We start from the raw sequence: 15,376 nt of genomic DNA, 5'->3' as shown, positions 1-15,376 counted from the left end.
GCTTGGCACATTGCATGTTTACATGCTTAGTTTGCATTACATTTGGCATGTTTGCATACTCGAGCCATCTTACATACTTGAGCCACATTGCACCCATGCATAGCATTTTGTTTGGTTTGGGGTGTCAAACCAGGTATGAGGGATGAGGCGTATTCGTACTCAAAGTGATGAAATACGTCTCACTCCTCGGTCGCCAATGCCCTTGACCTCAACATGATAGGGCACGAGGCATTCATCTCTTTTGCACATTCATTTTACATTGAATGGCAAACTTGGCCTCTTAGGCCATCATGCATCGCAATGTGCAATTGATGGCCTGAGGGTCGAGGGCCACACTCCCTTGAGTCTATAACATGATTGGGAGAGTGGCCATGCATACATTTCCTTGAAAATTCCATGCCATACACTGCTTGCCCTCTGCTGCTGTCAACTGCAGGATTCTGTAGGAACAAATGGCCGACCGGCCATCAATGTCCAGCCGATGACATTATCTTTGGCCGATAATCCCATTCACATGGACGGTGGCCTTTTGTTCTGGCCGGTGGCACTCCACAGCATTCAGAAGGAAACTCAAAGCAGTTTTGAAAACTTTCATAATTTTCAGAGGAGCAAGGCAGTGTAAACGGAGGCAACAGTGGCATGGTACGGGTTTCCGAGCAAGGCGAGCCAAGCATGCATCATTCACGCATTTCGAGGCGGGGCTGCGGCCACCTTCTTTCTGTAATTAATTTGTTAATTAATTAGAAGTTCTGTAATAGTTAATTTAATAGTATTCATTTTGTTGTGTAATATTTATTCGGACCCTCCGAGTGAGGGCGAATTTGTAATAAGTGTGGGTGCGTGTGTGCATGTCTTCCAACCCCCACTTCTTTCTCCCTTTTACTTACCTACTTTCAATGGTTAGTATTAGGGCATGTTTCAATTAGCATACTTATGCTCGCATGTTTGCATCATTCATTTGTCTTGCATGCACCGGGCTCGGCGCATCATACTAACTGCATTGTACTTCAATTCCAAATTGAATACGTGTATCGAGTTGTCGCATCTCATATGCCATTCTTAGGGTAGCCGAGCCTATTCTAGTTGCATCTTTGTATGTGTTGCATTAGCCATCTTAACATGAACTAGGATCATGCATTTGATTACTAACTAGTTTCTGTTTTGGCTTGGAGTACTCGGTAAGCATTTATGTTTTAGCATCCTTGCATGAGTGTGAGTGTTGCCATGATAGCATGCTTACCATGAGGCTATATGCTTATGTGTTATACTTGCCTGAATGCCTGTGGATGAAGGTTGGTTTATTTGAATTGGAACAATGCATTGATTGTGAGTTTTAAAGCCCACTTAAAAGTGGCAAAACCTTATTTTCTAAGCCCACTCGAGGGTGGCAAAATCTGCATTTTAGCCTACTTACAAGTAGCAAACCGTTTTTAAAACAAACATGAAATGTTTTGTTCCAATTCAGGCAATCCCGTCTATACTTGTATGCTGTGCGCATCACATAGTAAATCTAGGCTAATAACCGGAATAAGAACGCATGTGTTTTCAAAAACTAGATATCATGGTTAGTAGACGCCGATCTTTGATCGGGCAAGCGGGGGTGCTCATAGCTGACCTTCCCCAATCGTACCCAAGTTCCCGAGTTGAGGCAACTTTGGTGATGACGGACATGTGGCCTTAGGCACGAGTCAGGGTTTCCTAAATTCTCCCAAAATAAAATATTTAGGTGGCGACTCTGTATCTGGCAAAGCAGTCCATATTTGGCACTTCTTTTCTAAAAATCTGTTTTTCTCAAAACAATTTGCCGGATTTGGACTCTTTGGTGATTTATCAATGTCACATTGCACATTGTGAGATCAGATTAAGAACCGTGACAATTTGAGTCCGAACTGTAGTAAGCCCAAATGAACAGAACGGGGTTCATCCTCCCGGGGCGTTCGGGGACGTCTACAGTTGTATTTTCAATAGAATCTTATTGATTGGCTCTGTTAGCTCCGTGTATTTCTTGCCCGAACGCCTTGTCCGCCTGCTATCCACTTGATACTATTCATTAGCTCGATGTGAACATTGGTCGTTTGATTGGCGCGAATCATGCCTTTTGTCTCGTTTAGGTCGATTCCGCTGCTCGGGGCTTCTTGACGGCACGACACTAATCGGCTAAACAATTCCCGACGTGGCTGACTTAACGGCTTTACGTCCGGCTTTGACTCGAAGGGCATCATCTTCCACTTTGTAGTGCTGTTCGACCTTCTTCATTAATGCCCAGATGGTTTTGGGGGGACACTTGGTTAATGAGCTGCGAATGGGGCTATCAGGATGCAATCCCATCTTAAAGACGGTGATGGCTATGGAATCATTGCAAGCATCATCTACTAGATTAAAGCACTCCCAATAGCGGGCCGAGTATTCACAAAGAGTTTCTTCCGATTTAATTTGTATGGCGCAGAGAGAATCGACTTGCTTCAGCTGGACCTCATTAGTGATGAATCTTGCCCTGAATGACTTTTGGAGTTGGTGGAAGCTCTTAATTGATGCCGGCTCCAGTTTATAGTACCACCTCACGGCCAGTGGTCCCAGACTGCTTGGAAATATCCAACACATGAGGCTTCGTCGTCAGCATGGAGCGTCATCGCTTACTTATAATGACGAATGTGATTAGAGGGGTCTGATTTTCCGTCGTAAATGGTGAACAACGGTTCCTTGAACTTTTTGGGTAGCACAACCCTAGCAATTTGTCGCATGAATGGGTCATGTTTATCTTCCTTATCCGAATCATCGCTTCTTCTTCGTCTATGCCGTACATATGGACTCCCTTCGGACGAGCTGGATACATCAACGCGCCATTTCTTTTTGGGCTCCAGGGATGGTGAGTCTGAATCACTATCATTATTGCATTTTTGAAGTCGACTTCGACGGCTATCCTTCTTTCCCGGAGGTTGATCCTAGTCTTAGCATGCGGCTTGTTGGGATTTCGCCACCTCTAAGGCCAAATCCTGGCGCAGGCGCTCATTCTCAGCCATCATGTTCTCCAGCCGTTGTTCATTTTGCTTTGCCTGATCCATAATCGTCTGCATTGTCTCATGCATTGAAGTTGAGGGTGAGGTCTGAGCTACTGAGTCAAAGTTCAAAGCACGTCGCGTGGCGATATTCTCCGGTCCCAGCATGTTTCTTAGAATGAGGTCATCTCTTGGTGTAGTTTCGTCAATGACTATTGGAGGATCTTCCGTTACGCCCGCCATGGATGTACTTGAGTTCTCCCACAGGCTTTGGGATCATCTAGGACGGAGCCGAATACAATATTTATTCTGATTATCCTCAAACCTGTTATTCGGCTTTCTCGCATGTACATCAACATTATCCGGCGCCCACAATTATAATTTGTTTTCAATACATCGGAGAAGTAGATAATTGAATTCATTACCTCCTAATAGGATCAAAATTCTGGCCACTAAATCAACTCCGCTTATGTAATCACAATTTCTTTTTAAATTTAATTTAGAGTAATGTTAGGCATACACCATGGAATATTTTATGAAGATTTTCCATCATTTGATTAGTATATAATATTTTGTTATGTGTATTTTAAAAGTGAAGAATTTTTATAAAACTTTCATAATACCTAACGTTACTCTTTAATTTACCTTCAAGGCGTGGTTTGCAGCCTTAGCAAGTAGAGCAAAAATGCTTACTCTCCCTTCCTTACTTAGATTTGTTTGCTTATTTTTATAAGAGCAAATATGATATTACAATGAAGTTTGTTGAATTATAGTCATAAAAATAAAGATAAAATATAACACATAATATATACAAAAAATTCTCAATATACAAGAAAATAAAACTTACATGCGAGTAGAAAAATTCAAATTATTGATCTCTTAACTAGGCGCAAAAGATTATGGCTATAAATAGACTAGTCTCATTCCATTAATTAGTAGAAAAATTACATATTTGTGGCATCAACAAAAAATATTTACAAAAAAAGTAATAAAGAAAAAAAATATTAATAATTAAAATTATAAAATTTTCACCTTTTTGTAAATATTTTTTGATGATGCCACTGATGTATAATTCTCCCTTGATTAATGGAGCTTTTGATTAATTAATTGGATCATGTAATTTTTCCAATCTGTATGGAATTACTAATCTTTCTAGTTCTATTCTAAAAAAAGACGGGTTGGTCTTGGAGTAGTTAGGATGATAACACCTATCCACCTGAAAAAAGGGTTGGTGTTAGTGAGTGAGGCTCATTTGTCAATTTGATTGAAAAAGAACCATCAATGTACACAATTTTCATTGAGAAAATGTATTCGTATTCAAACTACTGTGTGACCACATTCTCTTTTCTGTCCTTTATTTGTTGACTAGTCTCTATTTTTGGCAATTGGTTTTAATTTTGGGGAAATTATTATTCACTAGAAATTGGGATAAATATTTACTAAAAAGTGGGAATTTTCTTGAATTCTCACTTTTTAGTTCTTTACAATAATGTTCAGACGCTTCTTTTTTTATGGGCAAATTATATAAATAGTCCTCATAATTTGGGGCTTATGTCGCTTTGGTTCTTGACTTTTCAATTGTGACATATTTGATCATGAATTTTGAATCTTATTCCAAATAAGGATAATTGAAACTACCATTGTTTAATTTTAAGGATAAAATTGTCAATTTAATAAAATATAAACTAACTTGACAAAAATAAATGTCAAAAGAATATTTTTAATTTTTTAAAAATTATTTTTATCCACCAATGATAAAATTATGTAAAATTGATAAAAATTAATGAAAATTACATGATTAATTTTTTAAAATTAATTTTGCATGATCATTATCCAAACACATAATAAAAATTAATTTGGTAAAAAAAATAAATAAATGTTTAAAAGATTTATCAATTTTACATAATTTTATTTTTAATGGATAGAAATAATTTTTAAAAATCCAAAAATATTTGTTTGACATTTATTTTTGTCAAATTAGTTTATATTTTATCAAATTGACGATTTTACCCTTAAAAAATCTAATAATATTTTTAATTGTCCTTATTTGGAACAAGATTCAAAATTCAGGGTCAAATGTGTCACAATTGAAAAGTCAGGGACCAAAGCGACACAAATCCCAAACTATAGGGACTATTAGTGTAATTCACCATTTTTTTATAAACACAATTTATGTAGGGTAAGTTACACTGTTTTCCTATGAGATTTGAAGAAAAAACAATAAGTTTTATAATTTTGATATAATTATAAATCAACATAAGTTTTTAAAAATAATTTTAAATTAGTAATAAATTTTATCAATTTTAATAATTAAAATTATAAATTTTTATGTAAATTTACAAATATTTTGTGACATTTCGAGTGATTTGCCATTTTTCCGTAAAAAAAATAAAATGATATCATAGCATTATTTTTTAAATGAATGAGTTATGTTAGCACGCTAAATAATCTATTAAATTTTTTATATCAACGTAAGATCCATACACATTTTTTTATCAAACCTCATATAATGTGAAACTCATAATAAACATATAAATTTGTGTGAATTCCAAACTCATAAACTCATATGAGAGGTTTGATAAAAAATTTATTTGAGATTCATATCATTCATCAAAAGTAAATTATTTGGTAATTTAAATTTATGTAATCTAAATGATTTGAATTTATTAAAGCAACATTATTTTATCATAAAATATTATCAATTTAATACATTCAAATCATAAAAATTGCAGTTACTAACCATTGTCGTTATAAAAATTAATTAATAAGTTCATTGAGGAGATTACGGTCGTCTCACTCTGACACCAAAGGCAGGGGCCCTTGTAGCGAGGTCAAACGCCAAAAAATCATATCAAAGGGTCACCATCTCTCTCTCTCTCCATCCTAAATATTCTGTATAAAAAAATATTATAAACAGTCTTTAAGACTATTATTAACATAAAAAAATATATATTAAAATAAAAATATATATATATTTGAATTATAAATATTTTGATATTTTACACTTCTTATTAATAAAATCTTACAACTCTCATTAGCAAGCAAACAAAATATCCCTGTCTATAGTCATTTTTAATGATGTGTTATGTTTTGTATAAAAAATCAAAAATAATTTTTAATAATGTATTACATGCAAAATTGTAACAATGTCAAGTGATATTCATATTCAATTTTTATTAAAAAATAAAAACAACTAAAACATTATCAAATTATGATATTTTTGCATCATAACATATTAATATTTAGATTTGACATTATGGTTTCAACACCAACTCTAAAGTTTACAAAATTGTTAGTGAGACCATTCAAAAAAACCATATATAAAAGTTTACAAAATGTAGTGAAGTAGCATCACATTCATTTTATTACAGGGTGAGTGAATCCTATTTAGAATAAAAGGTTACACTTTCTTCTCTTCAAATATCATTTTTACCCCTTTTGAGAATGGTGAAAGTAAAGCGATTTTTACAGTTAAAGAGTCAAAAAAGTTTCAGAATTAAGAAAATAAAATTATATTCATTTATAGTTGAAGAATATAAAATGTAATTAACTCTAAAAAAAATGACAGCACTATAATCCAAATTAAAATATTTCTGAGTACCTATCAGTTAGTTTACAAAAAAAAAATCTTAAATCACATAAATTAATTATAAAATTAGACACACAACCTTCCGAGTAAACCTCACCTTGTTGCGAGTCTCGCACTTGTATGAAAGAATTATATCCGATTATGTGATTAGTTTCTCATACAATTAAAAGAAGTCTTCTTGAAAAAATTGCAATCAGTGGTCTTTTTATAAAACATTTACAAATTCATATAAAAAATTAAAATTTTAATTATTAAAAATGATAAAATTTACCATTGATTTAAATTTATTTTTAAAAATGTACACTGAAGTGCAATTTTTCCAAGTCTATTTTAACATACCCATGTGTATCTGTCATGTTCCAGCAAAGACGAGACAAGTTTGAGAACCAAAATTAAAAAACAGATTCATACAGAAAGGAGCAACAAAATTGCATGGCCTTGAATTTATAATATAGAGAGAGAGACATAAATACGCCCTTGTAACGTATGCCCAGATAGAGACTTGACATAAAACGAGAGAGACAACCCATAAAACATACATATAGAGAAACAAAGTGGGCAGATATTCTTCATTGCTTCTGTCTTTACTTTTTTTTTTTTTTTTTTTTTTCTCTCTCCCTCTTTCTCTCTCCTTTCCATCTCTGCAACCATCAACCCTGCTTTCATCTTCCCATGTATATCACAAATGAATGGAGAGAGAGAGAGAGAGAGAGAGAGAGAGAGAGAGAGAGAGAGAGAGAGAGAGAGAACTAGGGCCAAAAGGGACATAACAAACATAATAAATATAGAGTTTTTAGAAAGAGAAGAGAGAGATTAACGAGGGCTGCCAACAATGTCCACAAATAGTATCCTGTTGAGAGATGGCACATGCATAGGCTGTTCTTGGGCTCTGCTCTTCTTGAAGAGTGGCTCTGGTGAAGAAGAAACAACAGGCCATGAGTCATTTGAGCTATCAGAGCTGAAAGATGCATCAATCACATTGCTAGGGCTGCTTGGGATTTGTTGATACTTGCGCTTGTGAGGGTTGTTTTGTTGGCCATTGAAACAACAACTAGTATTGCTTGCTAGCTCTCCTATTAGTTCATAGCAGTCCTTCACTTTCTCCTGTACCATAGAATCATATAATCAAGCATTAATTGTCTTTGTTTGAACTTTATTGCCACGTAATGAATGAAGACAATAACATTAATTAGAGTAAATCTAAACTTTACCGTGAGAAGTTAATTAGTAAAAAGTTAATTTTTTGACTTTTTTTAATTTATTGTTTTTTTATGAGTAAAAAATGTGAAAAGTGATATGATTCAAAATGATTAAAAAATTAAAAGCTGACATTTTTTTTTTTTTGCTTCTCAAAAGACCCCTAGAGGCTACAAATAACAGTCCCGGTAGAGAGCCCGAAAAGGGCAAAGGCTCGAATGGCTCGAATTTGAGAAGGAAGGAGGAAGAAGAAGAAGAAGAAGAAGAAGAGGAGGAGGATGAAGAAGGAGGTGAAGAGGAACTGGAGGGGCCATTAAAATCGGGCGGAGGCAGAGGCGGGCGGAGGCGGGCGGGGGCAGAGCAGAGGTGGGTGGAGGCAGAGGCGGAGGCGGAGGCGGCGATGCGAAGATCGGCCAACGAGCGACGATCGGCCGCCGAGCTATGACGCCGACGATGACCTGCGTTCTCTCTCTCGCCTCTGTGTTCTCTCTCTCTCTCTCTCGCTTCTGTGCTCAACTCAACGAAGAAGAAGAAAGAAAAGGAAGAAAAGAAAAAAAAAAAAAATTTCGAAGCCCAAAACGACGTCGTTTTGGGCTTCGAGCCGGATTCGAGCCAAGTATTTCCGGCCCTCAAACATTATTCTACAAATAATTTTTACAAAATAAGACACAAATGTAAGACAAAAAGCACAAATGTGAGTTGAACACATGACTCACCACCACCTTTGTCTTCTATCTGTATTTTATTTTGTAAAAATTGTGTGTATTTATAGAACAATTGCAGTAATTCACTACAACATATAAGAGTTTTAGAGATTAAATATTTTGATCTCTAAAAGTGTAAATTTCGTTGCAAAAGATATTTAGGAACCAATTTTTATCGTCGTAAAAATAATCACTAAAAAGTCATCACGAAAAGTAAAAAATAAGACTTTTAGCGATAATTTTAAAAATATCACTAATAAATAAATTTTTAGGAATAATAATTTGGTCTCAAAATGATTTATTTTTTAAAACAAAAAATTTGATCCCAAAAGGATAATAATTTATCATTAATGCCCCAATTTTCGTTACTAAAAATATAATAATACTTTTTGTAACAAAAATATTTAGTTTCTAAAAAATAATTTTTTTCCTAAATTTTCGTCTCTAAAACCTGAAATTTTTTTGTAGTGATTATAGGATTTTTTGAAACTCATTGAAAAATACTTGAAAATGCAATATGAAGGACCTATACAGAATGATAAGCATTAATTAATTTGTTTAAACTTTTATTGCAAGGAAATGAATGAAGACGAGAGCACTAATTATAGAATGAAACGAATTACGCAATTTGAGACTCATGTCATTTTGATTCCTAACTTTTTAATATATTTGATTTTGAATTTTAAATCTTGTTCCAAATAAAGACAATTGAAAATACTATTATTCAATTTCAAGAACAAAAACGTCAATTTAATAAAATATAAACTAATTTGAAAAAAATAAATGTCAAAAAAATATTTTTGAATTTTTAAAAATAATTTCTAAAAATTTCATGTCAAAAAATATTTTTAAAAATTCAAAAATATTGTTTTAACATTCATTTTTGTCAAATTAGTTTATATTTTATTAAATTGACGATTTTTCTCTCAGAATTAAGCAATGATATTTTCAATTGTCCTCATTTAAAATAAGATTTAAAATTCATGATCAAATATATCACAATTAAAAAATTAAAGACTAAAATAATACAATATTCAAATTATAGAGACCGTTAATATAATTCGTTTTATTGAATTTTATGGGACTTGTTAAAAAACTTGAAAATGCTAAATATACGGAAAATGGTGGAATAATGATATTTTACAACTATGAGAATTTGAATAATAGATGTCATTATCACACATTCTGTATAAACACTTTCCTTTTTCTTTTTTGTTTATAAACTCTGTTGTATAGCATTACCCAGTTTGAAATAGTTGTATATATATATATATTTTTTAAAAAAAATAAAATTACATGCAGTAAAAAATATACCATAATTTTAAGATAGAATAAAGCTCAAGACCTCCAGTTGGGTACTGGGGGTTGATTGGCCAAAAAAAATAATTTTTTTTTTTTTTGGTTTCAGCAACTGGCAGAGCGCCATGTGGCATGGGGGGTCACTGGCGGTGCCCCAGCTGGGGGTTCGAATCACGGCTATTTTAAGATAAGTGCACTTAGATAAGTATACTTATTTGGATTAGATCACCTATTTATTTTTTTGTATATACTTTCATAAAAAATTTAAAAAATATATTTATTTAAATCATTCCAAATAAGGCAAGTATAGTTAACTAATACCCTGAGATACTCGTTAACAAAACTATCTATAATTATAAGAGCTCACAAAAGAATAGATACAAACCCTGTTGAGATTGAGAACACCCAGAAGCTGGTTTTGATACTCAGTGGAATTGCAAGGATCAACTTGGTGGATAACGTGAAGCATTGTTGCAGCAGCCAATACAGATGGCAGATAACCCACAAATCTCGAATCTATATAATCATTAAGAAAACGCATGTGAAAATGTTGAGATATGACTATGGTTTGTTTCTTTGTTCTTTGTTGTTATCGAAAGATCTTAGTCTTTGGTCAATGGGATTCAAGACAATAGCTATGATGGGTATGCTTACCAGCGACAACAGAGAGGAGGAGGCGCTCACATCGCCGGAGAAACTCCCAGTGGAGGTGGGTTTTCAGTCCAAGCCTCCTTATGATGTGATCGAGGAATGAGAGTGGTGTCACTGGGTTCATCCTCCATTGTAGTGTTGACAACACCAATAGCTCCATTCTCTGTATAGTTTTGGCCTCAAACACATACTTTGTGTCCTCCACCTAATGAAAGAAGCACAAGCCACAGCATTGATGACTCAATTAAATCAATGGTCAATTACATCAAGACCCCTAATAATTTAATTATTAGCAAATATCACAAATGAACTCATATATTTGACTCAGATCCAACGCTCCACAATAATTAAGAGGGTCAAAATGAACAAATTCATAAATGAGTTGATGGGGGTGTTGGGTGTAAATCCTTAAATCAATGAAACATGGCACTAAAACAACGCTATCAAAGGTTGTGTACATACTTGGAGATCCAAGAGGAGAGGGACTTGGGTTTCTTCAACTTTTGCAGCCAAAGAGAGACAGGTGACAGCTGCAAGTTGGATCATCCATGGCTTATCTCTCTGAAAATGGAGGCTAGAAAGAAACCTATCTAGATAATTAATGGCAAGAATTGCAGTGAGAGCTGTGAACCCATAATGAGCATTGACTTTCAACATCCATTCCACAGCCTCCATGCGAGCCACAGAGATTGCAGAGTCTGCGGTGCCATTGTTGTCATCAAGGTTGAGAAGATGAATCTCTTGTTCTTTGGAGAAGAGAGAGAGAAGCTCTTCATCTTCCCAAAACAGGTCCTGTTCCAATACCAACAGATGGAAAAGAGAGAGATTATTATCACTTTCTCTCTCCTCTCCTAAGCTCTCTATTCCTACAACAACTTCCTCCTCCTCCTCCCATTGTTCTTCCTCACAGTACAGAGAATCTTCTAATAGAAAAGAATGGTTTTGCTGTATAGCCATCTTCTTCCAAGAAGACGAGGTTTTAGAGCCTTGATCATTATACAAAAGAGAAAAGAAAAGTGGACCTCATTGTAACATTGATGGTCCTCTCTCTCTTTTCTCTTCTCTCTCCTGTGTGTGTTAAGCGAGAGAGAGACTCAACTGTTCTCAAAAACAGAAAGAAAAGGAAGAGATTTCAACAGAGTGGGTTTCACGCTTGTCCTTTCTTTATATATATTGGGATGGGATGGGATGGGATGGGATAGTGTGTGTGGGTTGATTTTTTGTATTGTATGTGGGGTTTTCTTTTCTTTTTGAATTGTATTCCAATGCTTTCGGTGTCTTTCATTGGCGGGCAAAAATGTAACGGCACACACACCAAGCCGGACCCCATGAAAACAACCTCTTACGGAAGCAAAATTAAATAGACACTGTGCTCTAGATTCATATTATATATATATATATATATTTATATATCAATATGTACAAAAAGTGTATACATATATGCAGAGGTATTAGTGTTTAAAGATGTTGGGTTCTGTACTTATTGGCTTAGATTTTTTATTTTATTTGTTTTTTAAATAGGGCGCATGACATTAAATAATACTATTATACATTTAGATTTTGTTTGACATGTACTAAAATATTATCTTATTTGAATTACAATCATCTTATTTTAATCACATTACTTTTTTACCACATCATTTAAAACCTAACTCATATTTCACGTTTTTTTATATAAAAAATCAAAAATCATATTAATTTAGTACTTTCCAAACAACTTTTTAATCAAACGGTACTTAAACTTCTGAATTCACAAACACATACAAGTATTATAATATGTGAAATTCCAACACATGATAACTTAATTATTTATACGTATTCTCATGTGTAACTAAACTCTTTTCCGTTAAGCAAATATAAATATTAAGATTATCAAATAGACAATTAGATTCACACTATAACATCTAAAACCTAAGAAAAGGGTAACATAATTATTTACATCTCAACACTCCTCATTTCACAGCTACAACGTAGCAAAAAATATTGATATGTAAGTGCAAAACACAGACCATGTTTGATAACCGTCTTGTTAGAGGAAATGATTTGTTTAGCAATCTGGTACCCTAAATATCAATCTGCAAATATTGTTTGGGTGTAAAAAAGGGTATGGGACTAAGGTCCCGTTTGTTTTCAAAGATAGAATGGAGGAAATTGATAGTGAGTAGATTAATAGTGAGGAGATTGTTAGTGAGGGGATTAAGTAAAATTGTGTTTGTTTTGATAATAGTTGTTAGTGCAGGGATTGTTAAATTATTTTTATATAAAATAAATATAAAATAGTAAAACAAATCAAAAAAATACAAAAACATTAAACATTAATGTTTTAAAAAAAAAGTACAACATGTAAAAAATTTTAAAAAAATAAAAATAAAATAAAAAAATTTCAAAAATAAAATAAAATAAATAAAATAATGATTTTTACTTAACAAAAAATACAAAAAATTAAACATTAATGTTAAAAAAAAATGCCCGACATGTAAAAAATAAATAAAAATAAAAAATTTCTAGTCCGCCAGACTATTCTTCTAATATCAAGTCCTGGAGGCCCATTCAAATCCCATCTGCAAAGCCTATCTTAAGCCCTTCGGCTTAGCGGTCCCTTCCTCAATTCTGTAAACAAACAGCATATTAAATAAGGCCCACAGCTATCTTAATCTCAATCCCCCTCTCATACCCCAAAACAAACGGGGCCTCAGAGTCCCATGCTAAGAAGCACGAATACGGGATACGGATACAGATACGGATACGATACGATACGGCGATACGACAAAATTTGAAAAACTAAGATACGGGTACGGCGGGGATACGTTCGTAAAAAATATTATTTTAACAATTTTTAGTAATGCAGTATGCATAAAAATAAAACTTAAAGCAAAAGACAACTTGATAAAGGAGAAAGATTCTTACAAAACTAAGAGTCTTCAAGGTCAATAGCTTCAACTTGTTCCCCTTCATCAATGAATATCACAAGACCTTAGCTAAAGCTAAAGCCAAAAAACCATTCTTAAATAAAAATTTCAGCAAATATACTTTTTTAAGTCATCAATGATAGCCTAGGAAGCACGGATACGAATATGGTGATATGAGGATGTGGATATGGCGATATGTCAAAATTTGAAAAAGTATGATACGGGTATAGCGGGGATACATTCATAATTTTTTTTTTTTTTTTTTTTTTGTGATTTTAATAATGTAATATGCATGAAAATAAAACTTAAAATAAATTAATAAATAAAGCGAGGGATTCTTATTAACCTAAAAGTGCTCAAGCATTCATAAACATCCAAAACTAAAAGCAAAAGCAAAAGCAAATGCAAATACAAATTAAGCATCATCCTTACATGCCAACACCAAAAAAAGAATGAGAGCAGAGAGAAGAAACGTGAGAGAGTGAGAAAGCGAGAGAGAAGTGAGAGAGACAACAAGGATACATCAATTTGACAAATTCTATTACTTAAGCTCTCACTATATTCCTCTTATGAAAGAACTAAACAAAATATTATAAGTAATATGTAACTTCGAGTATCCGATACTTCAAAATTAAGTATCCGATATTTCAAAATTAAGTATCCGATACTTCAAAATTAATAAAAAATTAATTAAAAAGTATTCGATACTTTTAAGAAGTATCCGATACGTATCCGCGAGTATCTGAGGAGTATCGGTATCCGATAAGTATTCGATATGGATGCGTCACCCTTTTTGAAGTATCCGTACTTCATAGGTCCCATGTAATAGTTAATCCCCCAAGGGGTGGGATTCACAGTCTAATCCCACTAGATTAGATGGCTAAAAACCATTTCATTCTCTATTTACAAAAACAACAAAGTTACTTTTTATATAATGAGAACTTTTACGTAATTTCAATTAATACCACACACTAATACACTAATAAATCCAATTAATCTTATATTTTCAACCTCATACCACCATACTAATAATACCAACACTCAATTACTAATCCTATTCAACCTAATTCGGCAATCGAAACATGCCTCAAAGTAATGTGCCATATTAGGGTTCATCATATAGAACTACCATTTTAATGTCACAGCTACTAAACAATTTAAATCCACCAACAGAACAGAGAAATAAATATATTATAGTAAAGTTAATCACACATAAAACTTAACCTAGACACAAAGTAAGCATCCATCCACTGTGAAAAGCCAAAAGCAGCCAGATGGATATGAAAGTCATGGCATGCATACAGGGCTCTCTATTTATTTACAACGGGGAAAGTGGTGGCCAGCCAAGCACAACCCACCAAACAATGATTAGTAGTTAGTTACCATAGTTATTACACTGTTAAACCAGCTATTATCCCCTAATAATGAATTCTTAACTACAAACAAACAGCTACTGCATTATACATTATTAACTAAATTAAATTAAACAAAACCTTCTGTCCCAATTAAGTAAAATCGGCTATGTGAAATTTTTTCCGCCATTCTATTCTATCAAGAACTATATATTTAGTTAAATTAAATAAATCCAATTATATCATTCTTCTATAGCATTTAAAAAGATTCTCATTTTACATGACCAACTCATCTCAACTTATTTTCTCTCAAATTATCTTCATTTATTGAATTATATATTCTTAATTTATAAAAGTCAAAACAACCCCACCTGTCCCCTTTTGGGTTTTAAGAATTAGTTGAGCAACATCACAACACACCAAATCCCCTTTTGAAATCATCAATCATTTCTCTCCCCAAAAAATAAATCTTATGAACTGTTTCATAGATGTTTAAGACCCTCCTACAGGATCTTGTCCAATCAAACAGCAAGAATCAATCTCTCAACCGATTCTATACATTCTTTTTTTCTTTTTCCCGCTACATTCTTAGACCTTAACAATATAAAAATTATTGGCAGATAACCGCGTCAGGGTGGAATGAGTTTAAAACAGGGTGTGTGTAAAGATCTAGCAAAAA

The 15,376-nt window shown here is 33.4% G+C and overlaps 1 protein-coding gene across 1 annotated transcript; it reads right to left on the bottom strand.

The window, feature by feature from the left end:
* Positions 1-6,993: 6,993 nt before the first annotated feature.
* Positions 6,994-13,113, bottom strand: LOC114257751 (cyclin-D3-2). The gene is made up of 4 exons (XM_028197543.2): positions 10,899-13,113; positions 10,440-10,641; positions 10,171-10,301; positions 6,994-7,689 (listed from the first exon to the last, which is right to left on the bottom strand). The coding sequence occupies exons 1-4, from the start codon at positions 11,391-11,393 to the stop codon at positions 7,399-7,401; spliced, it is 1,119 nt and encodes a 372-aa protein (XP_028053344.2). The 5' UTR covers positions 11,394-13,113; the 3' UTR covers positions 6,994-7,398.
* Between the last annotated feature and the right edge of the window lie 2,263 nt (positions 13,114-15,376).

Source organism: Camellia sinensis, chromosome 2 (assembly GCF_055761805.1).
Source record: "Camellia sinensis isolate YWXY chromosome 2, ASM5576180v1, whole genome shotgun sequence".
In the NCBI taxonomy this organism is placed as follows: domain Eukaryota; kingdom Viridiplantae; phylum Streptophyta; class Magnoliopsida; order Ericales; family Theaceae; genus Camellia; species Camellia sinensis.
The sequence above is the reverse complement of the archived record's forward strand: the minus strand, read 5'-3'. Positions and strand labels throughout refer to the sequence as shown.

What these genes read in the sequence shown, in the direction of transcription:
- LOC114257751 (XM_028197543.2), bottom strand. Translation starts at nt 11,393, where the DNA reads ATGGCTATACAGCAAAACCATTCTTTTCTATTAGAAGATTCTCTGTAC. An exon ending in CCTCCTCTCTGTTGTCGCTG is followed by an intron (nt 10,302 to 10,439) that starts GTAAGCATACCC and finishes ATGATTATATAG; the next exon opens with ATTCGAGATTTGTGGGTTAT. An exon ending in GTGTTCTCAATCTCAACAGG is followed by an intron (nt 7,690 to 10,170) that starts GTTTGTATCTAT and finishes TCTATGGTACAG; the next exon opens with GAGAAAGTGAAGGACTGCTA.